Here is a 26,756-nt window from a genome sequence, read left to right as displayed (position 1 = left end):
CCTTATTACTGGAAAATCATCTGGTTTTTTAATCATGGTTTCAGAGAAGGCCACACATGGGTCTTGATTAAGGCCAATCATTGCCGCAAAGCAGCCATGTGAGAGCCCAGTGAAGGTGAGAGATTGATCAAGATAGATTAGGTCATGCTGCGATTACAAACAACCCCAAACCCCAGCGTTCACCCAAAGTCTACTGTGGATCTTGGCTGTTCTCCAGACAGCTGTTCTCCAGCCTCAGAATCCCAGATTGTTTTGATCTTGTGGCATTTGTATATTTACCACATGCTTACCCAGTCACCCCTTACCACAGTGGGCTGGAGAGTTGGTTACATAGGTCATTTCCACTGACGTTTCATTTGCCAAGGCAAGTCATGGCCAGATTTAATTTCAAGGCATTGGGGGAAATGCCATCATAGGTAGAAGAGGACTGGATATTGGGGTATAATAGTAATGCCAATCATGGAAGTAGAAAGCCGGGAAGAACTGGCAGAGACCAGGAGGTCCACAGGGAAAAGGTATTAAAAACACGTGTGGAGGGGCGCCTGGCTGGCTCAGTTGGTAGAGCATGATCTCAGGGTCATGAGTTTGAGCTAGGAGAGACAAAAAGCCAAAAGAGACTAGCTTTTTAGAAACATAAACTCCTATTCGTTTTGCCATTGTAATTTTTTGCTTATTTTTACTCAAACTTTAGGATCATTTTACCAAATGAATGATCTTTCAGTTTCTCAAACATAAAACAATAATTTTGCCTTTTGAGTCACTTACTCCTTTTCATTAAAAGAAATGGCCAAGTGTGTTCTCAGTCCCTTACACATGTATTTTCTCAGTAACTTATTGTGTACTTCATCAGAACCACTCAGGTTACTTGTTACTACATTTTTCTGGGCCCTCCCCAGATGTACAGAATTAGAATGTCTGAAATTCTGATGAATTCATCAAGTTATCAAAATGTATTCAAATCTATCCATTTCTCACCATCTCTGTGATTACAGTTTTAATCAAAACCATCCTCATTGTTTGCTTGGATTCCTGCAGCAGACAGGCCTCCGTGTCTCCACTTATACGACATTATGTTCCATTATCCATATAGCAGTCAGAGGGATCTTCAAAAGCATAAATCTGATTATGCCCCTTTCCCTCCTCACTGCTTAAAATGCTCCCAAGGCTTCCCTTTGTTACTAGAATAAAATCCAAATGCCTTCCCCTTCTCTTCAAAAGACTTTCATGATCTGGCCCCTGCCTACCTCTCCAATTTCATATCACCCCACTCTTTCCCTTGATTCTTACATTTCGGCCGCACTGGTCTCTAGATTTACTAAACACGTCAAGGTTGTGGTGGTCCCTGTACCTTGGTACTTTCTGTTCCTTCTGTTTGAAAGCTCTTCCCCCATAGTTTGTCCTCTAAGTCATTCAACTCTCAAATCATATGTCATCTTCTCATAATCTTTCCTCATAATTCAAGCCAAAGACTCTTCCCCATTTTGTTATTAGTCTATTGTAGTTTCTTCTTCTTTTTTTAAAAGATTTTATTTATTTATTTGACAGAGACAGCGAGAGAGGGAACACAAGCAGGTGGAGTGGGAAAGGGAGAAGCAGGCTTCCCGCCGAGCAGGGAGCCCGATATGGGGCTGAATCCCAGTACCCTGGGATCATGACCTGAGCCAAAGGCAGACGCTTTAACAACTGAGCCACTCAGGCGCCCCTATTGTAGTTTCTTCTTAACTGTTACTAGAATTTACAATTAGCCTACATGTTTATTTTCATTTTTATTGAGTGTCTCTCCTTTCTAGAATATAAATTCTTTGAGTGCTGGTATACACCACTAAACTACCCAACATCTTCATGTACATTTTAAAACAACATCTAAAACAATGGCACATGGTAGCTACTTAGTGAATATTTCTGCTATCTTATCAATCATTATAGTTATTGATGATATAAAGATAGGTAAAAACATGTTTTTATTACATAAAGATCTTAAGAATGATAAAAAAATTATTAAAGCCCTAGTAATCTGCTGAAAGTCTTTATGTAACAAAGCAGAAGTGTAAGTTAATTATAAGAATACCTCAATAGGTGAGTATCTTTTAGTTCAGGCTGTTATAACAAAAAACCATAGACTGGGTCACTTCCACAACAGACATTTATTTCTCACAGGTTCTGGAGGCGGGGAAGTTCAAGATCAGGGTATCAGAAGGTTCAGTTCTTGATAAGGCCCCTATTCCTGCCCTGTTGATGGCCACCTTTACATAGCAGAGACAAGCAAGCTCTGTTGTCTCCCTCCCTCCTTCTCTCCTCTTTTATTTATTTGAGAGAAAGACCATGAGCTGGGGGCGGGGTGGGGTGGCTAGAGGAAGAAGGAGAAGCAGACTCCCTGCTGAGCACCACAGGCTTCCATCCCAGGCCCCTGAGATTATGACGCGAGCCAAAGGCAGACTGAGCCACCCAGGTGCCCCTCCTTCTATTTTTTATCTATCTATCTATGTATATTTATTTTTATGAGTATTAATCCCATCATGGGGAGATCCACCCTTCTGAAGTCATCTAAACCTATTTACTTCTCGACATAGTTAACTCCAAACACTATCACAGTGGGAGTTAGGACTTTAACATGAATTCTGGGAGATAACATTCAGCTATAACAATAGATATGCAATGAATGTAAATATAACAATGAAGAAACACTGGAAAGTACACATATATAAAACATGCAAATATTACCGGTTATCAGAGATATCAACTTGAACACTTATAATGAAACCATTTTTCTCTCTTAATACAATGTCTGGCATAGTGTGATCTCTCAAATATTTTTTGAATCAGTCTGTCAGCCAAATTTCTCAATTGATAGTTCTTCGCACAAGAAAGATGTGGTGGAGCTGGTGCTCTGTGGTGGTGGTAGTGGTGAGATTTATACATTCCAAAGGAATTTGGTAGTGTTCTCTTACCCTTGACACAATAATTCTACTTCTAGAAATATTTCCTGGCACTCTAATCCAAAATGGAACCTATATGCAGGATCATATTTATTGCATTGCCATTCACACTAACAAAAAAAGAGAGGGCATAAATTAGAGTCCAATATTTTTTTAAAGACCTCTTTTTTTGTTATTATTATTATTATTATTTTAAGTAATCTCTATGTGCAATGTGAGGCTTGAACTCACAGCCCAAAGATCAAGAGTCATATGCACTAATCCCAGCATGAGGGATCTGGTATATGATATATATATATATATAATTTAATATACCTCTAAGTGTATTTCACTTTGTCCCTTTGATATTTTTAATAATGTATGCAAAAAGGTCAAAATCTGGGATGCCTGGTGGCTCAGTCGTTTTAGCGTCTGCCTTTGACTCAGGTCATGATCCCCAGGTCCTGGAATCGGGCCCCACATCGGGCTCCCTGTTCAGCAGAGAGTCTGCTTCTCCCTCTCCCTCTGACCTTCTCCCTCTGACCCTCCCCTCTGCTTGTACTCTCACGCTCTCGCTCTCTCTCCCTCTCTCTCTCAAATGAATAAATAAAAAAATCTTTTTAAAAAAAGTCAAAATCTTATAAGTAAACTCATACTGTCCTTTGACAGTATTTCAAAAGCGTGTTCTCCAAATATTGTCTTGAGGCATGCTAGTTTGAAAACTATCTTAAAGAGAGAAATAATAACTTTCTAATCAAAAAATTGTAATCATCTAGTCCAACTCTTAGAAATAGAAAATAGAATGGTGGGGCACCTGGGTAGCTCAGTCGGTTAACTGTCTGTCTTCAGCTCAGGTCATGATCCCAAGGTCCTGGGATCGAGTCCCGCATCGGGCTCCTCGCTCAGTGGGGAGCCTGCTTCTCCCTCTGCCTGCCGCTCCCCCGCTTGTGTTCTCTCTTTCTCTCTGTCAAATAAGTAAATAAACTCTTTAAAAAAAAATTTTTTTTTTTAAGATTTTATTTATTTGAGAGAGAGAATGAGATAAAGCATGAGAGGGGGGAGGGTCCGAGGGAGAAGCAGACTCACTGCTGAGCAGGGAGCCCGATGCGGTACTCGACCCCGGGACTCCAGGATCATGACCTGAGCCGAAGGTAGTCGCTTAACCAACTGAGCCACCCAGGCGCCCTTTAAAAAAATTTTTTTTAAATAAAGAAAAAAGAAAATAGAATGGTGGTTGTTAGGGGCAAGAGGGAGGGGGAGTTGTTGGTCAATGGATATAGAGCTTCAGTTTTTTAAAAAATTTTTTTATTAATATATAATGTATTATTTGTTTCAGGGGTACAGGTCTGTGATTCATTAGTCTTACACAATTCACAGCGTAGAGCTTCAGTTTTAAAAGATGAAAAAGTTCTAGAGACCCGTTGCATAACAAGGTGCATATGGTTAACACTAGTAAACTACGCACTTAAAAATGGTTAAAATGGTAAATTTTATGTTATTTTTTTTACCATAACAAACAAACAAACAAATAAACAAAATTGGTGTGTGGGTAAACCAAATACCATGGTGTATATATAATCCTGTGCCACCCAGTTTGGAAAATTATAATTGTCAGTGAAATTTAGGAAAGAAGTATCATCTCACTGGTAAAGTTCTTGAGATTTCAAAAATAAAGTATTTAAATATAGAGACTGAACAACTCTCCTCCCTGTTGCTATTTTTTCCACCCACTGGTCTCTCTCCAGACTTGGGATAAAGGTTAAGGCACACAGTAGATATTTATTGTTTTGAGTCACCAATCTGGGTTCCTATCACTCTATTATAGGATTTTTGAAGGAACTCTTAAGACAAGAAGGCAGTTTTTGTTCTTATTGTTTGTGCTGTTGTTAATGTTGTTTTTCACACTGACTATCTTAAGCTCAAATAATTTAGCATTTGGGGACCACTATGAGGGAAGTATGCTTGAGGCTAAAGTGAATCCAAGAAAAGCAGAGCCAAGAGGAAGTGAAAAACTAAATCCTGATGATATCTTTTGAGCGTCTGGCTTCAAACACACATCATCTTGGCTTTACCACTGGAATTATGTGAACTAGAGAATTCTATTTATTGCTTAAGCCATTTTAATACTTGGATTTCTATCACTTACAGTGCAAAGAAACTTGACTAATATGGATTCCTCGCAATACTTTTTCTGCGTTCTTAAAGTGCATTTCCCCCATTACCTAGCTCAAGTTGGATTCTGTAATATACAACCTTAGAGTCCCAAGTAATATAGACATCAATACCAGAAGTGGGATCATTGTTTTAGATCATCAGAGAAAATGCAGAACTAGCTGAGCCGTGGCTCAGTGTGGGGTTGGGGCAGTACAGCCTCCAGCATTGTAGGGTGAGAAATTTAAGATTCTGTATGTAGATATAAAGCAATTGCCAACACTATATCCTTAAGTTTCTTGCTTAAGGCATTTGGCTATGAAGGGTAAAGCTTTAGAAAACTTAGCAGCAAAAGATCAATGGGTCAGTCTGCTAGTTATCAGTCTATTAATTCAAAGTTCCAAATTTATTCTTTTTGCTTGCTGTGTGAAAATAGATTTGGGCCCTTAAATGATTTTCCTTTGCCAGCTGGCATAATAATAGATCTTTCCAACAGAGGGCACTAGAGAGAAATTGCAGGAGGAAAAGGGTTTTGTTTCCCAGTTCTGGTTTGCTTGCTTCCCGTAGCGCCAACCCCAGCTTCTGCAGTGCACAGTGGCCAGCAACATCCAGCAGACTACATCTTCCTCCAAAGTCCCCCTGGATGGTTTTGTAAGGGGGATGGAATGCCTCCATGAGACATGTCTCTGTGAACAGCTTTCCCTTGCATCCTGGAGGATACATTTCCAGCAAGTTCTACCAGCATGATACCACAGAGACTTCTCTGCCATCCAGTGAACCACAGCTGGGTCCTCTCCAGCAAGGTCTGGATCTCCATCCTACTGGTGGTGGGGCCCTTCTCTGGGTACTCTATTTCAACTCTCTTTTATTTATTTATTTTTTTTAATATGGAATGCTTCATGAATTTGCATGTCATCCTTGTGTAGGGGCCATGCTAATCTTCTCTGTGTGGTTCTAATTTTAGGACATGTACTGCTAAAGCAAGGATTCAAGCCTATATTCTTCACCGTCTTCTTTACTTCTTATACCAATCCCCTTTTAGAGTGAAAAAAATTTTATATTAAAGTTTCTCTGGTCAAATTACTGTGTGATTTCTCTCTCCTGATTGTACCCAGACTGATAAATCAGATTATGCTGATTTTTCCTGAGGACCTTCAATAAGGTACGACAAAAAATTTGCACTCACCCATCAAGATTTTCCTGAATGTGAGCAGAAAAAAACGGGAGTTGGGAACCAATAATGTTGAGGTCCAATCAAGACAGACCGAAGTGCAGAGAGGTCGAGTTCTCTGACTTGCTTCACCTTCTCCGTGTAAGATTGAAATGTTGACTGAGGAAGTGGGAGATCATGTCAACTACAACGGGGGGGGATTAATGGAGAATGGGGGGGTACCCTGATACATGGGGCTACACCCCAGTGCCTCATACTGGATCCCCTCCTGACAAACAGAAGGACACTGCCATTGCAAACTACACTGGCCTGGAATTCAGTTTGGGGGCAGGGTGCTATTCTAGAAGAGAAAGAAGAGTTCTCTGCCAGTCCAGACAGTTTCTTCACCCACATTGTCCTGAAATAAAGTTTGTCAAACAAAGTGCACTGTGTATGTGTGGAGCCCAGAGTTGCTGCTAATGAACAGAAAATCAATGAGTATAGCCCAGCCTTGGCTCTTCCACTGAGCAGCCATGCTGACCTGATAAAGTTTTTTGGTGTTTAATTTTAGGAAGTTGCCATAAAATGAAACTGATAGACAGGTGACTATGGTTTTATTCGAACTGTAGCACCAGCAAAAACCACACTATGTAACAGGCCTGTGATGCACTGAAATCAATGGCACAGAATGTCCTAATTCCTTAGATGGCCTTGGGCCATTTTTGCATCCCATACTGTTAACAAGTCAATTGCAAATGAAATACACCCTTCTCTTTCCCCAAACAGGTTGTCTACTCTCCTGTCCTTTTAGGTGTTCCCTTGGTGATAGGAATGATTCCAGCAGGCAATATCAGAGAGCCACATTAGTTGACAGTAGAATTCTCACCACTGTCAAGTCAACAAAATGATGCCAATGAGACTCAGTGATTCTCTGCTTTGCTTCATTAACTCCGTCCAGCAGCAAATATCCTGTGATTTCTTCCCCTCTGTCCATGTTCTATATGGAAGTTTTCATAGTAGCTGTAGTTACTCTGCATTGTGGTACGTAAGAGGTGGTTGATAGGGATTACATTTATGAAATAGTCTAAGGCTGTAGGATCATGAAATATTACAACTGGATCAGATTAAGACTCAACTAAAGAAATAAATTACTTGGAGACACTGGACTGGAAAAATAGTGGTCTCATGACATTAACTCTAGGAACATAGCTGGAAGGTACTTTGGATTGTGTCCTGAAGAAGAAGTAGTATATGTGTATGTATTAAGGAGGAATGGCTGGAATAATTGAACTTTATGTATAGAAAGAAAGGTGTATATTTCTGCTGGAGGGTTCTTCTATTTCTCTAAAAATTAGGCTTTGTTTGCTTTTTAAAACTGGTGTCAGGCTTTTGCCTCTACTGTTATGCTGGAACTAATCTTGTTATAGTTGCCCTTATCCGAGCTTTGTGCCCAGAGGATGTCGATAAATGTGTGAAGTAAAGGAGGTGGGGGGGGGGGAAGGAAAAAGAAAAAAGGTGGGGGGGGAGGGGGAGGAGAAAAGAAAGAGAGAGGTTTTAACTTTAAATTTACATATTTCCCTCAAAGATGAAAAAAACCCAGCAACATCGAAGAAAAGTTGAAATGTGAGTTAATTTGTTGGACTCTATTGCCATTTCTGGTCTAATCTATGGCTCTGCTTCCGAGGACAGCATAGTTTAGTCCATGAAACAATTTTAGCTGCATTCAAAATATGTTTCATTTTTGGTTTGGCTTCTCTACCGACTGGCTTTCTCTGCTTGGGCAAAGGAATAGGGTGCTGTCCATCATGTTAATATACCTTCTACGGTAAGGCAGTAATAGAGACTGACTAGAAGAGAGGGATCTCAATTTTACCTTCCTGGGAGAGAGTGTAACTGGCACAGGTTGGTACTATATCCCCTCCATTTTAGTCAATTGTAGCATGGAGGCTGGATTCTACAGGATAAATAGGGCCACTAGGGCTGCTAATAGGAATATTAGTAACAATGACAGATGTCCATGGTACGTAAAATACTGCTGATAGGAAATTCGGTATTATTAAATAGCATGAAAAATGCATATTCATAATGACATTTACGAAAGAGTTGAAATATAACCGTCCCAAATTGGGGTGGACTAAAAAAGGGTCAATTCGCTTATTTTTCCATACTTGATATTATTAATCTCACTTTGGAGTTTCTGTTTGTGTTAATTTGCAGAGTTACTAGGAGAGGATTTAAACTCACAATGACAAGTAACTCCGTCCCCTCTCTCTGGGGAAGACGAACCACTTCCGCAGTATTTCATCCTCCTTTGCCTTCCTATCTTCTCCTACATACAGTGTTGATTCTGTTCGGAAAATCCATCGGGGGCCCATCAGGAAAGAGAGCTCTCAGTTAGTAGTTCAAAAGAGGATGTTTAATATGGAAAACAATTACAAAGATATCAGGAGAACTGAAAGACCATATGTGAGAGCAAGGCAAACACAGAAGCCACTGAGAAAAGGCAGGGAGGGACTGCCCAGCAGGCTCCGGGACCCGAGAGGGAAGGGTGGTCTTCCAGAAGTTGAAAACCTGGAAGAAATGAAGCCACAGCCAGAGGCAGAGAAGGAGGGAGAAATGCCTTAGCTGCTTCCTTCTAGTGTCTCACCAGTGTCTGCCATTGGCTGAGTATAGACAGAAGTCAGTTGGCAATGGAAAATGGGAAACCGTCTGTAAGGGTCAGCTCCAGCAATACACCTGCCAGAGCAGGTGACAGGTAGGGAAACAGATCTGATGGTCAACCAGCAAATGTTTGGCTCAGAGTCTTTGAGCTACAAGTAACAAAAGAGCCAACTTTTGGCTGGTTTCAAGGATGGTTTCAAGTAGAAAGGCTTAACAGGAGGTAGGACAGTTTCAAGCTTAATTAGATTATTAGTATGGCTCAACTATACTGAGGACCTGCCTTCCTTCCATCTTTCCGCTCCTCCATGGTCAGCATATTGGCTTATTCTTAAGTGTGTTCTTTTCACAGTTTCATGATGGTTGCAGAGTCCCAGGCAGCACAGCTGGACAAGGAAATATTCAGATCTAGCATGGAAGTGTTTATTCCTATTTTTTGTTTTTTAAATCAGCGAAGAAAGGCACTTGCTGAAGCCCCTCAGAAGAATTCCCCTCATACATCCTTGGTCATAACTGAATCATGTGCCCAGGCTTAAACTACTGACAAGAAGAAATGACCCATTCAAGTTGGTTCATCTCCATCATGGTATTTCCCCTTGAGTTGGGAATGTCCTCCTGAAGGACACAGCCAGGAAAAAAAGAGAAGATACCTGAATAAAAATCATGATTTGTGAGAGTGGGGGAGGGGAACAGGGTTTATAAGTGTTTGTTGATAGGAACATTGTGCCCTGTATGGTTTCCCTTTCATATTTTTATTTACTTGACCTCCTTCCTACTCAGCCTGAGGCATCCCTCTGCCTGTGTGTGTGTTGGGGTGAGGTGGGGAAAAGAAGAAATTAGGATTAACTCATCAGGAATGTAAAGAATGTTGCTCTTTTTTAAGAACATTTCCAAAACAGGCTTAAACAATTAAATTGTATGTCTTCAGCAAATAGGTTATTTATGTACATGGTCAGGACTAATGTTAAAAATATTTAACAACTGGAACCAAATGGGCACTGGCCACTCAGGCAGACTATTGCCCAATCAGAATGGGCAAGCTGAAAAGGACTAGCAGAGCTGCACTGGTGCAAACCAGCTGAATGTTGACACTGCATATGGTCCCAATTAAAAAAGATACTAAAGGGTAGACAGGGAAACACGAGCCTCCCTCCCATTCCATCCCCCAGCTTCCCAGTTCGCTTCTTCAAAGGCAAGCAGCCACTTTTACCAGCAGAACAGACTTTTGAGGCTCTGTAGTAAGACAAAGCCAGGCTTTAAGAAAGAAATTAATTTTCTAAATTCATTTATCTCCTCCTTTAGTATGTTAATTACCTGACCACGCGGACTTGGCTGAAGAGTTTTGCATATGGGGGGGAGGGCGGCAATTGGCAGGAAGCAGGAGGTAGAAAGGTCCATTCTTTCCAGTCCAAGGGTTTGTGGTTGGAAAAGAAAGGTGGAATAGCGGAAAGGTGTATTAGATAGGTTGAGGGGAGTGGCGAGGGTCGGGGAGCTGAGAGCACACTGCCTTATTGGTTGTGCAGAACCAAGCTAGGGGTCACCACTTTATGCAAATTCAGTGACATGGGATGTTTAGAAGGAATGACTCTCCCTCCCAGAATGAGAGAGGAGAGGGCCCCAAGGGATGCCACGGACAGTAGCTGTGTTGAGAGCAGAGCAAGACGGGCCTTCCATGTTGAGGATCAAGAAACTGAAAAATGATTGCAGTAGAGATTCAGAGGGTTCTATAGTGTTGGTGAGGCTGAATCAACCAGGGAATGCCACAGGACCTTGACCCAGCTGAGACAGGCAGGAGTAGTCTTTACCAGCACGTACCAGCAGCAGAATGCCCAGCACACATTGCATCTCAGAGATGAGTCAAAATTAGCCTCCCTGCAGAACAGTCCAGCAAGAATTCAAAGGAGACCTTACGGATGTCAGGACTGAGATTCTCCAATAATGTCTCAAGTTCATGTCAGCTATCCCTTGTCCTCCCTCTGATCATTCTAGATGTCATTTTAAGGGGGGCAGACTGAGAGAGATGGAATATTAAAAGCTTAAGTGTTTTAACCAAAATGTAAAATAATTAAATTATTGCAACAGACTAAGTTTATCAAGTTGGTGTAATATGCAGTTTTCCCCCTATTATCCAAAGGCCGAGGATATTTTATTTACACAGCTGAAGGTATTTTGAGTAAATCTGTGACATTGCCATAAAAATATCAATTTTTCTTTTTTAAAAGATTTTATTTATTTGACAGAGAGAGACACAGCAAGAGGGGGTACACAAGCAGGGGGAGTGGGAGAGGGAGAAGCAGGCTTCCCGTGGAGCAGGGAGCCCAATGCGGGGCTCAATCCCAGGACTCCGGGATCATGACCTGAGCTGAAGGCAGACGCCCAACGACTGAGCCACCCAGGTGCCCCTCAAGTAATTTTTCATATTCTGTCAAAGACAGCAGATTGTGTCTTTTGGCCAGTATGGTTTATTTGTCTATGCTTAACACTCAGAGGGTAACCACATTTTCCTTATACCCCCATTTTTTATGGATTTCCACATACTGATAACTATATGCTTACATGTACCCTCAAAATGACTTCTTAGAATATATGAGGAAGTAACGCAAACATGTTGGATTAGAGCATGAGTAAAGCTGCCAGAGAAAGAGTGAAGCAAATAAAATTAAAGTCACAAAATTAATGTTCTGGTTAAGGATTGCCAGTGTGTAAAGGGAAACACTCTATTCAACAGAAAATACACTTTACTTCCTAAAGTAGTCAAAATGAGGGAGATATGATTGGAAATCTATTATCAAAAGGGTGAAGTTCAAAATCCAAGAACCATTTTATAAATAAATTTGAAAAGTACCTGGACTACTGCTTTTTGGTGTGCCTCCTGTCAAGTGCTCTTTCTCCTCCCAGGAAATCTGAAGCTAAAATTAGCTTTCCTGCTCTGCTTCCACTAGTCTTTCTAGGGAGGAAAGGGAACAAAAGTACAAAATGTTGTAGTTTGGTAAAGGGAATTAGCTGTTCATTGGACAAACAATTCAGTGAGTATTTTTCTAGGAATTGTCATTTTAAGATGCACCCTAAGACCCATTTCCTTCATCAGGTTTTCTCTAAACCCATACCAATCTAGTCATCCCACTTCCCATCCTCATTATAGCTACTGTTTATGAAAAACAATACTTTGGCAAATACCATTTTTTGTCTTTTTATATTGTTAGACACCCAAGAATGTAAACTAGTTGAGAGCGAAGTTCATGACACCAGCATAACATCTAACAGTTCCAAAGACAATGTAGACAAAAAATGAGAGAATTGAACTATTCAATGGCTTCTGTTTATTATTCACTGAGACTGTGGTGGAGAGCTTCAACAAAGCCTGGTAATGAAATTTTTTTTCCTTCCTGAAGCGAATTGAGGATGCTTTATGATGTTCCAGATTTTCCTTAGCTCCTTTCATGTGGTTGTGACCCCATCTTACGGATTTATCAATTGTGTGGATATATCTGGGAACCAAGGACCCATTTAAAAAATTGAAACATTTAAATTAGTGAATAACGTTGGTGAAATGCTTAGATCCATGCTTCTACCTCACTTTTCTTCAAAGCTATCAAAAACCAAAGGTGTTGGTGGTAGAAGACTGCATCTGCGACTGTAACTCGTCAGACTGTTAAGGGCGAAAGTTCAAACTCTCTCAAGGGAGCTTATTTTTAATTTTTCTTCCCCAAAGGATCAAAATCCCATAACGGAAATTACTTGCTTCGTAACATATCTTGACATGCATTCTGTCAAGGGCAAATAGTAAGGACCATACCGTTTAACATTAGACAACGATATTTTTTGAGGAAAAATTCCTGAAAAACCCAATGTATTTTTTTTAAAGATTTTATTCATTTATTTATTAGAGAGCAAGAGAGAGAGAAGCAGCACGAGAGGGGAGAGGGTCAGAGGGAGAGGCAGGCTCCCCGCTGTGCTGGGAGCCTGATGTGGGACTCGATCCCAGGACTCCAGGATCATGACCTGGGCTGAAGGCAGTCGTTTAACCATCTGAGCCACCCAGGCGCCCCAAACCCAATGTATTTGATTGAAGCGGTGAGAAATGGAGTCCCGCCGGAGGGAGACTGTGGGGGATGGGTACAGGTGGGCACCCAGCTGTTTATGTCACAACCTGCTGCGGGAGACACGCGCCGGTTGCTATGGAGGCCGCCCTCCTCACCCCGCCCTCTCCTCACTCTCTGTCCCCCTGTTCGTCGCCCTCTTGTGTTCGGTGACCCCCCCCCGAGCTGGCTGCAGGCAGCGCAATGCCACAGGAGAGCTGCTGGAGAGGGCGGTGGGATCCCGGTGCACCATGAGCCTCCGGCCCGGCCCCCTTTCGGGCCGATGAACACTGAGCACTCCGCTCACCATTCCCCTCCCCGCCTCCGCTGCGAAAGCGGCAGCGGCCGGACAAGAAGCCCGGGGACAGCGCAGGGCCACTTCTCCACCAACCGCGCCTGGAAAGCAGCTCTCTCAGCGGCGCTTCTCCGGGACTCCTAAGTGAGCCGCAACGCAAGCGGAGTGGAGGGGCGGGGCGGGGGCGGTGTGGGGCGGTGTGGGGCGGTGTGGGGCGGGGCAGGCAGCCGCCAAACTGGGTGGGTAGAGGCCGGTAGCGGGACTGCTGCGCGGGCGGAGGGCGGAGGGCGGAGGGCGGAGGGCGGAGGGTGGGGGCAAAGGAGTCGGAGGCGGAGAAGATGGCCGGGGGCGGAACCGCGGCCGCCTCGTGGAGCCAGGTAAGGCAGCGGCCTCGCGCGGGAGGCCGCCGGCTGGGGACGGCTGGGCGGTCGCCTTCCTTCCCGGGCAGAGGGGCGGCCTACCGCCGGCTCCGAGCCGGGGTGGAAGTGAAGGTGAAGCCACTGGCTGCTCTCTCCACCGCCGCTTCCCGCCTGCAACTGCCTTCCCGGCCTGCCCCAGCGGGAGGAGCAGCCCCAGGGGCCGGCCGTCGCCCGGCGCGTGCGGCCCTAGAGACTCGGAGTTCGGCCCCGCCCCATCCCGCCCCGCCCCCTTCCTGGCGCGAGCAGCTTCCTGACGCGATTCCCCTCCCCCTCCGGGTTCGCGTAGAGAGTCGGGCCCCGGGCTGCCACCGCCAGCTTGGCCGCTGTCGCTGCCGCTGCCGCCATCTCCTTGATTCCCCCCATCCCCCACCATGGCCGAGGAGCTCTCCGCGGCCACGTCCTACACCGAAGATGATTTCTACTGCCCTGTCTGTCAGGAGGTGCTCAAAACGCCCGTGAGGACCGCGGCCTGTCAGCACGTGTGAGTAGACGCCTCCTCCCCCGCGCGGAGCCGGGTGGTCGTTTAGGCCCCGCATGCAGCCCCGGACCCTCGGCTGCGGCCTGGCGGGAGCAGAGCCCACCGCGACCTGCCCAAGCGCCCCTCGGCATGGAGGGCGCGTTCCGGCCCGCCCTCCTCCCGAGCTCGGGGCCAGCTTCCTGGGCCGGCCCCTCTGCCCGAGCCCCCCGGCCCCCGGGTATCCCTCCCTTGCTTTCGCGCCCCCGGGGCAGTGGCCAGGCTCGTCCCGGTCGTGTCTTCAGGCCCCGGAGGCCCCCCTCTCCTCCAGGCCCGGGAGGAATTGCAGGGAACGTGGAGCCTTTTTGTTTCCTAGCAACCTGAGTGAAGGCTGGGGTGTCGAGTGTCAAAACCGGCCGAAGGTGCGAGCACCAGCCTGCTCCCCGCAACTACCTCCTCTCCGTGACCTGCCCTGCTTTTAAAAGTTTTCCCTTTGAGAACCCTGGGCCCATTCTTTCCAGGTCCAAGAAGTCTTACCTAAGTTACTTTCAACCCTGCTTCACAAATCACCCTTTAAAATTCGGTACATGTTGGAATGATCTAGAATGGGTTTTCTTCTCTCATGTTAGAACTGACAGGATTTCCGGGTATTGAAGTGATAGTTTCCCTTTGTTTTACCCTTCTGCTTATTACTTGGTTACTACGAAGGTGGAGATAGGAAAGGAAGATTGCTGTTTCATGGAATGAACTGAAGATAAGGCAGTAACTCCAGGGGTGAGGGAGAACACAAAGGGATTAGGTGAGGTGGCATGGTGCTGTTTGATTTGGCATATTTATAGGAAGAACTTCGATAATTTTACAGACGGCTAGAGTGTCAGTAAGGGTTGGCAGGAGCCCTTCTTGTAAAGATATATAGCACATCTGACAAACCTGGCTGCTGATCAGAGTCCTTGGGGAACTTTTTAAGTAAACATACCAATACCCAGGCTCCATTCCAGATTTACAAAAGAATTTCTGGCAGGTGAAGCTTGGAAATCTTTATTTGAAAAAATACACTCAGATTTGAAAGTTCTGTGTGCTTGCATAATAGCTGAAAAGAGTGGAACAAGTTTATAAATGTATTTCTCCTTTGACTTTTTTTTTTTTTTTTGGAGAGATAGGTTCTGTAATTTTGTAAAGAATGGATTGAATTTGGGGTTCTTCAGATATTTTATTATTGTTTGATAGTCATTTTTCTCACTCTGATCCTCAATCTTGACTGCACTTTTTAACCTTATTCCTATTCTGCAGTTATGTGAGCTAGGAGTATGTGATTTCATTATAGGAATTGTGCCAGTTAATGTTTTGCTATGTTATGGGAGGTGAATGACAGTCTGAAATTGCTTTGTTATTTGATTCAACAAATGCAGATTGTTAAGAGAAATATTTTGAGATGTTCAGTGCACAATGTATAACTTTTTGGCCTTTAATCTGTCAGTATTCATTATTGTAATTTGATGCCTTTCCTGTGCTTGTGCTGACAGTGGGTGGACAAAAAGGAGGGTAGGAGGTCAGAGTGAGAGGAAGTAGATGTTTCTGGACAGAATCGTTTCAGTTACTCTTTGGGTCACTGACCTCATAGAACTCATTGTAATCTTTAAGCTCTCCTCAAAATTCCATGCAGTTTGCTCTAGTTTACTTCCCTTGTGGGACATTTTAAATCAGACTGTAATGTGGCTTGACATCAGCGGTATGGAAAAGAGTGGACATGATTGTTGAGGACCTTTTTCTATAATCATCTCATTGGACTTGCATGTGGTTAGACTGGATATGGAAATGGAGAGTAGATTTTGTTGATACTGCTTTATCACCCTCCTCCATCCCCTCCTTTATCAACCCATCTCCTACCCCTCTGTCCCCCAAACACACATAGTTGCTCTGAATTAAAGAAGGCATAGGGGAGAAAAGTTTTATTTGGAAGGGATGGTAATGGTAGAGCAGGATCTTGATTGACTGGAAGGAGTTTGGTGGGGAAATACAATTATTTAAAATAATAAAACTTACTATGTCATTTGCTCTTCCTTTTTCACAAAGGACCAACCTGTGCCTTAAAAAATATTTATATTTAGCTACAAAATCAGTTTTTGTTTTTTTTTATTTTTTTTTAAGATTTTATTTATTTATTTGACAGAGAGAGACAGTGAGAGCAGGAACACAAACAGGGGGAGTGGGAGAGGGAGAAGCAGGCTTCCCGCTGAGCAGGGAGCCCGATGTGGGACTCCATCCCAGGACCCTGGGATCATGACCTGAGCCGAAGGCAGACGCTTAACGACTGAGCCACCCAGGCGCCCCAAAATCAGTTTTTGATTCATAGATAGCAAGAAATGAGGTGATAAGGGCTTTGGGTCACTATGGATCTGTTAGAAAATGAAAAATTTTCATTGCCATTTCAAGGACAGCAGAAGATTTGCCCACTGACTATTCTAATGGAAGGAACAAGTTCATTATCATTAGAATAACTTCACCATTTTATAAATTTCTATATAATCCCCATTTATTCCTTCAAACAGCAATTGTTGAGTGTTTTCTGTATGTTAGGTACAAAGAGTACGAAGTGCTGTTTCCCTGGGGATTGTTAACAGTCTAATGGAGAAGACCTAAGCATGAATGTGACTGATAATGGAAGTGATTTAGGAGGAAAATTTTATGTGAGCATGGAGAGCAGTTGTCTAAATCAGCCCATGACTAAAGGGGAGATTTCCTGGATGTAGTAATACTTTAGGTCAGAATTGGTTATTCAGGGTTTGTTGGGGAATACTCTGATTGGATTTACAGCATATGCAGACACAAGGAGGGGTTACAGAGGATGACTGTTTCCAGGCTGAAGCCAAAGGATGAGTGTAGTAGAGATAGAGTTTAGAGGTATTGGCAGGAACTTTCCGTGTAAGCCAATTTGAGCTTTTTCTTGAAAGCCATAGAGACCTATTCAGTAATTTTTGGCAGAGAAGCAGCATGATCACGTTTCAATTTTAGAAAGTTTGCTTTAGTAGCAGGACCCAGCTTGGTGTAGTAGTGAGACTAGTGAGGAGATGATTCATTGCTGTGTCAGAGAGAGAATGGTTAGAACCCGAATTAAGGTAATGATAGTGGGAATGGAGAGGAGAGATTCCTGACATTTTGAGGAAATCAATGTAAGATTTGATGATGCCCAGTAGTTCAGTGTATGTATGTGGATCTGGAATACATGGAACTAAAGCTGTGAATATGGATGTAGCCACTGAGGGAGGTCTGTAAGTTGGAAGATAGCAGAGGGCCTAGATAGGACAAGTGCTGGAGAATGCATATTTAAATCTGGAGTGGAGAAAAGTACAGTCTGAGAAGGAATGGACAGGATAGGAAGAAATCTAGCATAGAGTGTGACTGTATGGAAACAGAAGAATTTTAAGGAAGCAGTGTTAGTTACCTTAGAGTGATCAGATGTAGTATTTTAAAAAGCAAGTAAAGCTGAATTAAGAATATTAAAGTTGAGGAGTGCCTGGATGGCTCAATGGGTTAAGCATCTGCCTTCAGCTCTGGTCGTGATTCCAGGGTCCTGGGATTGAGCCCCATGTCCATGTCTGGCTCCCTGCTCAGCGGGGAGCCTGCTTCTCCCTCACCCTTTGCCCCTCTCCCCTGCTCATGTTCTCTCTCTCTTTCTAATAAATAAATAAAATCTTTTAAAAAAAGGAATATTAAAGTTGAGCAGGTATTCAAAGTAAGGTTTCAGAAGAAGGTACAAACTGGCATAGTAAGATATTTCTTCCGGTGTTTTCATTTGTAATCTTCAAAGGCTCTTTGAACCAAACCTCTCCTCTTTCCTGTTTTGAGTGGTTAAGGGAATAACTTTTGTACATGGTTAAAAGTAAGCTCCATCACAATGAAAATTACATGTAATAAGTTGATGCCTTGCCAAACTCTTAAAGATGGAATCTTTTTTTTTTTTAAAGAATTTATTTATTTACTAGAGAGAGAGAGAGAGAAAGAGAGCAAGGGGCAGGAGGAAGGGCAGAGGGAGAGGGACAAGCAGGTTTGCCGCTGGGCAAGGAGCTCAATTCTAAGACCCTGGGATCATGACCTCAGCCGAAGGCAGATGCTTAAACGGCTAAGCCATCCAGGTGCCCCTTAAAGATGGAATCTAATCTGTTGTGGGGCATCTCTGTAAGGAGGCATCTTTAAAAATGAGCTAATATAAATCAGCTTTCACTTATTGGGCATGTAGGCATGTGCTTATCGACTTGCTTTGGATTGTCCAGTTCCTAAATTTTCAGTTTATATTTCTTATCATTTTATTTTATTTTATTTATTTTTAAAGATTTTATTTATTTGAGAGAGAGAGAGAGAGCATGCGCACTCGCGTGCACTAGGGAGTGTGGGGTGGGGAGGGGCAGAGGCAGAGGGAGAGGGAAAAGCAGGCTCCCTGCTACGCAGGGAGCCTGGTGGGGGACTTGGTCCCAGCCAGGACCCTGGGATCATGACCTGAGCCAAAGGCAACTGAGCCACCCAGGCACCCCACATTTCTTGTCTTTTTAACAACTTTATTGATACCTTGTTGTTTGAGCAGTCATGCTCTAAATAAATAATTTTAAAATTTCTTCCTTGCTATGGACTTGTTATATTCTTAAAGCCAGACATGTAGGTTCTTGCTGATTTAATAAATGCTGCTCCAGACTGTCTTTTTTCTTAAGGATTTTAAGACTTTATCCAGATTCTCTTGACAAATATTTATAAAATGACATAATTAGAAAACAACTATGCTATTTACTTATGTAACAGAAGGTTGACTTAGTTTTAAGTCTAAAAATCTCTGATTTTTTTTTTCTCTTAAGTTTGTTGTTTTGGGGAATGATTTTGACTATAGACTAGAAAGATAAAAGGTGCTAGATTTTTTAAGTAAGATGTGTATATATATATATACATGTATATGTAGGCGTGTGTGACACACATGGAATATTATTCAGCCATAAAAAAGGGTGAGATCTTGCCATTTGTGACAACATGGATGGACCTATAGAGGTATTATGCTAAGTAAAATAAGTCAGAGAAAGACAAATACCATATGATTTCATTTACGTGTGGAATCTAAATAACAAAACAAATGAACATATAAACAGAAATAGACCCATAAATACAGAGAACAAACTCATGGTTGCCATTGGGGGATGGCCTATATAAGTGTAGGGGGGATTAAGAGGTACAACTTCTAGTTACAAAATAAGTCCTGGGGATGAAAAGTACAACATAGGGAATATAGTCAATAATATTGTAATAATATTGTGTGGGGACAGATGGTGACTACATTTATTGTGGTAGACATTGAGTAATGTATCCAATCACTATGTTGTACACCTAAAACTAATATAACATTTTATGTCAACTATTCTTTAGTAGTATAAGAAACCAAAAAACCCATTTTCAAGAATACCAAAAACTTACTTTGATAATTGCAACTTTCTTTCTTTCCAAAATTAAAATAGTTTTATTTTTCTATTTATAAATGTGACTTAATACAGGGTGCAAAAAGATGTAAGGAATGAAGTGAAACAGTCACAGCACCCTAATTCTTTCTAAAGGTTGGCTGGCTGATTGATGGGTTTAACTGATTTATGTATTTTTATCTTTCTGTCATCTATCTATTAATATTTGATTGACTAGGTGGGATGATATTACATGTGCTGTAAGAGAGAACCCCAAGCGGGCTCCATGCTTAGTGTGAGCCCACTGGGGCTCAATCTCACAACCCTGAGATCATGACCTGAGTGGAAATCCAGAGTTGGACACTTACCTGACCGAGCCACCTAGGCGCCTATAACCTTTTTCTTTTGATAGTCTCTTTGGGACATTTGTCCTTATAAATTTTAACTATTAAAAAAATGCTGGATTTTTAATTAATTAATACTAAAATCAGGAGCATTTTGGATGGGAAAGTTTTTCTCTTCCAATGTCTGTTGATCAGCCTTTTGTTAGGAGAATGGGTAAGAACAGAAATTCATCTGGCATCTGCTAGTTTAAAATTGAAGGAAACTTAAAAATAACCTTTTAAGTTGTTTCTGGGTAATGTACTATCCGAAAGATGCAAGCTCCTTTGATATATCAAAATAGTTTTAGTAATTTTGATTTGCATCTTTTTCCCTCCCCTTCTACTTTGTTTTGAAATAGGTTCTGTTTAGCAAATTCAAGTAGTCTAGCCAAAGGGAGATGAGAAATACGCAAATTTTATATCTGGGGAAACTTGGTGCTTGGTGGTGCAGAGGAAGGAATGGTAGAATTGGAGATAAAAGACCTGAATAATTTTCCTTTGCACTTTTCGCATTTTATAATCATAACATTTACGGAATCAGATGATTTGACTAATGTCCTTCTCACTGTAAGCTCTATAAAGGCAGCACCCTACATCTCTTTTTACCTACTGGAGTCTACCAAACACATTTAGTATTGAGTAAAGGAATGAATGAGTTTGTCTTGGGAGGCCATAGCTTATTAGCTGTATTACTTTCTCAAGTCATTTAACTTCTTTTCAGCCTGTTTTCTTGTCCATAAGATGGGTAGAAGCAACATACTTCAGGATTGTTGCAAGGGCCAAATTAGGTAATGTTTGTGAATAATAATAATCTTGTTTTACAGTTTTCAAAAGCTATACAAGCATAAAATTACTGTTAGTTTGATAACTATAGCATCTAACACAAAAAGCTAGATTATAATCATAAATGGAAAGGTTTCAAGTTTTTTGGTTCAGATATTTAATACCAAAGGAATTATTATGAATGGAGTATATTGTAATTCACCATTTTACAGGTACAGCAGGAAATAATGTCTGTTTCCCATAATCACTGTTACCTTAGATATCCTTCCAGAGATGTATATATAAACAAGGTTATAAATATTTTTTGTTTTTCTCAGAAAGAACAGCATTCTATATGCATTCTTTTGTACCATGCTATTTTCATGTTATTTTGGAGATCATTCTATATCAATACAGATATACATATTTTGGTTGTAGTTTTCTTCATTTATTCAACCAACATTGAGTGGCCATTATGAGCTAGTAGTATTGTAGTTGCTAGGGCTATAATCAACAAACCTGACTTTATGGAACATATTTAGTGTTCTAATATTACATTGATGTATCTTTTTTTTAGAAGATTTTATTTATTTATTTGTCGAGAAGGAGAGGGTATAAGCAAGGGGAATGGCAGGCAGAGGGAGAAGCAGGCTCCCTGCTGAGCAAGAAGCCCAATGTGGGACTTGATCCCAGGACCCTGGGATCATGACCTGAGCCGAAGGCAGACAAGCTTAACCGACTGAGCCACCCAGGCGTCCCGATGTATGTTTTTTTTTTTTTTAATATTTTATTTATTTGTCAGAGAGAGAACACGAGAGGGAAGGGGCACAGGGAGAAGCAGGCTCTGCACTGAGCAAAGAGCCTGTTGTGGGACTTGATCCCAGGATCCTGGGATCATGGCCTGAGCCAAAGGCAGATGCTTAACTGACTGAGCCACCCAGGTGTCTCTGTTTGATGTATCATTATTTATCCAATTTTATATTGATGAACACTTAGGTTGTTGCTAATCTTTTGCTGCAGTGATTAAACTTGTATAAATACCATTTCAAATGTGAGAGTTTTTTCCTGTAAGATAAATTCTCGCAAGTGAAATTGCTGGGTCAAAGGGTAAATACAAGGGAATTTGTCAGCTCTGTCACACAAGGATGATTGCAGCTCTAGGGGAGTGTTTTGTACATGGCAGGTGCCTATGGTTTTGATTTGAAAACTGGATTCTGTCATTGAGTTAAGTGATTTAACAGTTTTGGGATTAAGGTAAGTTGACATTCATTGCTTTAACAAATATTAATGAATGCCTCCTAGGTGCTCAGCTGGCTTATAGTGCTGGGCATACAGTGGTGAACAGATAGATATGATACTTGCCCTTGAAGCTGTTGTTGGTAAGATGTATTTTAATTCAAATAAACACTTGGATAAACTTGTAATTACAAACTCTCAGGTTCTGGGAGAGAGAGAGAGAGAGAATAAGAAGGAGACCAGATCTGGGGTGGTTGATGGGTGGATGGGTAGGTAATCAAAGACCCTTTCTGAGATCTAAGTGATGTGTAGGTGTTAATTTGTGGAGGGCTGTATTTGTGTATAGAATATTCTGGGGAGAGGGAACATTCTAGGCAAAGACCCCGAAGTAGAGGGAACACACAGGGCCTTGTATTTTAATGAAGAAATATCTTTTAGCCTTCAGCCTCTTACAGGTTTCTAAACTTTTCATTTTTTAAGCCTTAGTTTCCTCAATGTAAAAAAAAAAAAAAAGACCATTTAAAATATTTACAGTGTTATTTTAAAAGAACTCAAGATTATAATATAATGTATCTGGAACTCTGCCTATCACATTTTAAGTACTCAATAAATAGTTACTGTTGTTTGTATAAATATAATCCTTGCCACAAAATTGGGGTAACTTGCAAAATGCCCTTAGTACTATAAAAGTATATCTGTATTCCAACATCTTTGCCTACTTTTTTTTTTTAGCATTTTATGCTAATTTAATAAGGTTTAAAATGGGGGCGCTCGGGTAGCTCAGTTGGTTAAGCGTCTGCCTTCAGCTCAGGTCATGATCTCAGGGTCCTGGGATTGAGCCCCTTGTAGGGCTCCCTGCTCAGTGGGGAATCAGCTTTTCCTTCTCCCTTTGCCCCTTCCCCCCGCTCCTGGGAGCTCTCTCTCTCTCCCAAATAAATAAAATCTTTAAAAAAAATAAAGTTCAAAATGGTGTCTATTTTTTAAAATATTTTATTGAGAGAGAGGGAGAGGGCATGCACAAGCAGGGGGAAGAGGGAGAGGGAGAAGCGGACTCCCCGCTGAGCAGGGAGTCTGATGGGGGACTCTGTCCCAGGACCCTGGGATCATGACCTGAGCCGATGGCAGATACTTAACCGAATGAGCTACCCAGGCGCCCCTCAAAATGGTTTCTAGAGGTCACTTTTTTTTTCTTCTAAAGTTTATTTATTTATTTGACAGAGACAGCGATAGCGAGAGCAGGAACACAAGCAGGGGGACTGGGAGAGGGAGAAATAGGCTTCCTGCCGGGCAGGGAGCCCGATGTGGGACTCGATCCCAGGACGCTGGGATCGTGACCTGAGCCGAAGGCAGACGCTTAACGACTGAGCCACCCAGGCGCCCTCTAGAGGTCACTTTAAAATCTAGTTTTTTTAGTTGCTAGCAAGGCTGTATGCATTTTTCTATATTAAATTTATATTTTTACTATTCACAGAGTGCTCTTAAGTATATTGTGATCATTTCTTTGGCTATATTTCAGTGATTATTGTATATTTATTACTTAAACTTTAAATTGTTTTTCTATTTAGTGCTTTCCTTTTGTGTATTATTACATCTTATACATTCAGATTTAAGATATTTGATTCTCCTTAAGGTTATGATGATATTCAACTTTATTTGTTGAATCTCTTAAAAATTTTTTCCAACTTTTGGACCCACTTGGAATCTGAAATATTTAGTGTGTGTGCTTTTGAATCTTAATTTGCCATTCTTATTCATTTCACTTCAGTATTTCTTCAAGGGCATTCTTTTTCCACTGTTTTAAAAAACCTTTTTAGTATATTTGACTTCTTTTTTAAAATTTTTGTTTATTTATTAAGCTTTTATTTAAATTCTAGTTAGGCAACAAACTGTAATATTAGTTTCAGGTGTACGCTATAGTAATTCAACACTTCCATACAACATCCATTGCTCATCACAACAAGTGCACTCCTTAATACTCATCACCTGTTTAACCCGTCCCCCGCTAACCTCCCCTTTAGTAACCATTAGTTGTTCTCTAGTTAAGAGTCTGCTTCTTGGTTTTCCCCTTTCTCTTCTTTTCCCCATGCTCATTTGTTTCTTAAATTCCACATATGAGTGAAATCATACGGTATTTGTTTTTAGTATATAAAGGCTAATGATGTTGAACATCTTTTTGTGTGCTTATTTATCATCTGTAGAGTCTTAATGTAAAATCTTGTCTCTTCATGTCTTTTGCCTGTGGTTTAATTAGATTGCCTTTTTATTTTTTTAAGATTTTATTTATTTATATATATAGAGAGAGAGCGAGCATGTGCACAAGCAGGGGGAGCGGCAGGCAGAGGGAGAAGCAGACTCCCCACTGAGCAGGGAGCCCGACGTGGGACTTGATCCCAGGACCCAAGCCGAAGGCAGATGCTTAACCGACTGAGCCACCCAGGCACCCCATAGATTGCTTTTAAAAAAAAAAAAGTATTTATTTATTTGAGAGAACGACTGAGAGTGAGTGGGGGAGGGGCAAAGGGAGAGAGAGAATCTCTAGCAGACTCACTGCTGAGCATGGAACCCATCACATGGGGGTTGATCTCAGGACCCGGAGATCACAACCTGAGCCAAAATCAAGAGTAGGAAGCTCAACCACCTGAGCCACTCAGGCACCCCTAGGTTGTTTGCTTTTTCACTGTTGAGCTTTGAGACTTCTTTATATATTCTAGATACTATACTTTTGCTAGATAAGTGATTTATAAATGTTTCCTTCTAGTCTATAGTTTCTTTTTCTTTTTAGTAGAGTCTTTTTGCTTAGCAAATGTTCTTAATTTTTGTGAAGTCCACTTTATCAATTTTTTCTATTTAGGATGTGCTTCTAACATTAAATCTAACTCTGTATTGTGAATATTTTCTCCCATTTTTTTCCTAAAAGTTTTGTAGTTTAATGTTTTACATTTAACTGTGTATTAGTTTCCTAGGGCTGCTGTAACAAATTAGCACATCCTTGGTGCCTTCTAATAACAGAAATTTCTTTTCTTTCTTTTTTTTTTTTAAAGATTTTATTTATTTATTTATTTGCCAGAGAGGGAGAGTATAAGCAGGGGGGATTGGCAGGCAGAGGGAGAAGCAGACTCCCCGCTGAGCGAGGAGCCTGATGGGCGACTCCATTGCGGGGATCGTGACCTGAGCTGAAGGCAGAAGCTTAACCGACTGAGCCACCCAGGCATCCCCAGAAATTTATTTTCTCATAATTCTGGAGGGTAGAAGTCTGAAACTAATTTCATTGAGCCCAAGTCAAGGTGTGGCAAAGGTGTCCTGAGGTCCTGGAGGCCACACCATTCTAGCCACACCATTCTAATCTCTCCTTTCATCTGAACATGGCCTTCTCCTGTATGTCTGTGTCAAATCTCCCTTTGCCTCTCTTACAAAGACACTTGTGATGGCATTTAGGACCCATCTGGATAATCCCAGCTAATTTCCCCATCCCCAAATCCTTAACTTTAATCAGAGCTGTTGTAATATAAGGTAATATTCACTTGTTCTGGGCATTAGAAAGTGAATATATTTTTGTATGGCAATTTCCCAGTTTACTACAGTCTGACCTGTTTCAAGTTAATTTTTGTATAAGGTGGCCGACTGAGATTGAGGTTCATTTTTGTGCCTATAGACGTCCGATTGCTCTAGCATCATTTATTGAAGTCTATCTTTTCTTCCATTAAATTACTTTTTGCACATTTGTTAATCGTTTTTGCTTTAAATTTTTATTTTTTTATTATTTTTTTTAAAGATTTTATTTATTTGAGAGAGAGAGAATGGGAGATAGCACGAGAGGGAAGAGGGTCAGAGGGAGAAACAGACTCCCCGCTGAGCAGGGAGCCCGATGTGGGACTCGATCCCGGGACTCCAGGATCATGACCTGAGCCGAAGGCAGTCGCTTAACCAACTGAGCCACCCAGGCGCCCTTTAAATTTTTTTTTTAAATTTTAAGTAAATTCTGTGCCATACATGAGGCTTGAACTCATAACCCGAGTTCGAGTCATGTGCTCTACCAGTTGCTCCAGCAGGCACCCCAATCATTTTTGCTTTTTAAGATGTATTTTTGCCAGTCTTTAAGACATTTCAGTATCTATTTAATAAAGTCCTGTTTTGCCTTTATTACTTTATTACGTGTATTTCCACTAGAAATTTTTGTTTCTTCATTTATTGTTTGCATTTTGAATACAAAGTCCTAAGCTAATTTTAAACCTGACTACTTTTTTTAGTTTTTTATATGAATATTTTTCATTTTTTGACACTATCAATAATCTTTAGTAATGTAATTAATATTTGGAGAGTTTGTGTTGTACAGTTGTTATGTGTTATAATTTTGGGGGCTAATTGAGTATTTTCTAACAAAACAGTTTTGTCTTCTAAAGTGATTTTTATTTCTTGCTTTTCTATATTTTATGCCTTTAAGTCTTGTTTTTGTAGCCATTGCCAATATTTTTGAAAGTGGCAAATAGAAATTACTGTATCTGTTTCTCCTTTTTAGTAAAAATTCATTCAACATTTAAGCATGTTTTGTACTTTATAAAAAGAGAATCATATAGTTGTGCTCTTTTACATCTGGCTCCTTTAGCTTAACATTATATTCATCCATATTTATTCTCACTATAGTATCTTATAGTTTTAATTTTATGAATATGCTACAATTTATTCATTCTTCTGTTGATGGACGTTTGTATAATTTTCAGCTTTTGGCTATTACCATAGTGTGGCTGTGAACTTTTTAGAAATTTCTTCTGATCATATATTGCAGTTCTATTGGGTATAAACCTTAGAATGGAATGACTGGGTT

General features: G+C 41.3%; 2 protein-coding genes and 1 non-coding gene across 5 annotated transcripts in view; 2 read left to right on the top strand and 1 right to left on the bottom strand.

Moving 5' to 3' along the window:
• RNF125 (ring finger protein 125) overlaps positions 1-6,146 on the top strand; it is a 45,057-nt gene extending 38,911 nt beyond the window's left edge. The window contains exons 6-7 of one of the 2 annotated variants that reach the window (XR_003608297.2): positions 5,634-5,869; positions 6,031-6,146. Coding sequence is in view for 1 of the 2 variants with exons in the window: in XM_028098198.2 (XP_027953999.1) it covers positions 5,634-5,813 (180 nt within the window). In the remaining variant the exon portion in view is untranslated. Of the gene's footprint in view, positions 1-5,633 lie in introns of both variants that reach the window. The other variant, XM_028098198.2, reaches the window with a different exon arrangement.
• LOC114205123 (U6 spliceosomal RNA) lies at positions 5,948-6,050 on the bottom strand. The gene has a single exon (XR_003608324.1). It is a non-coding gene; the product is annotated as a U6 spliceosomal RNA (small nuclear RNA).
• A 7,441-nt stretch (positions 6,147-13,587) lies between the features above and the next one.
• The window catches only part of RNF138 (ring finger protein 138), a 36,525-nt gene continuing 23,356 nt past the window's right edge, over positions 13,588-26,756 (top strand). The window contains exons 1-2 of one of the 2 annotated variants that reach the window (XM_028098319.2): positions 13,588-13,625; positions 13,954-14,148. In XM_028098319.2, coding sequence (XP_027954120.1) covers positions 14,039-14,148 — 110 coding nt within the window. In that variant the 5' untranslated portion in view covers positions 13,588-13,625; positions 13,954-14,038. Of the gene's footprint in view, positions 13,626-13,953; positions 14,149-26,756 lie in introns of those variants that run through there. The other variant, XM_088019362.1, reaches the window with a different exon arrangement.

The sequence above is a fragment of the Eumetopias jubatus genome, unplaced genomic scaffold (genome assembly GCF_037043125.1).
Source record: "Eumetopias jubatus isolate StellerSeaLion01/CBP00866 unplaced genomic scaffold, mEumJub1_p1.0 scaffold_16, whole genome shotgun sequence".
Taxonomy (NCBI): domain Eukaryota; kingdom Metazoa; phylum Chordata; class Mammalia; order Carnivora; family Otariidae; genus Eumetopias; species Eumetopias jubatus.
Note: the sequence above shows the minus strand (reverse complement) of the source record. Positions and strands in the feature narration are given on the sequence as shown.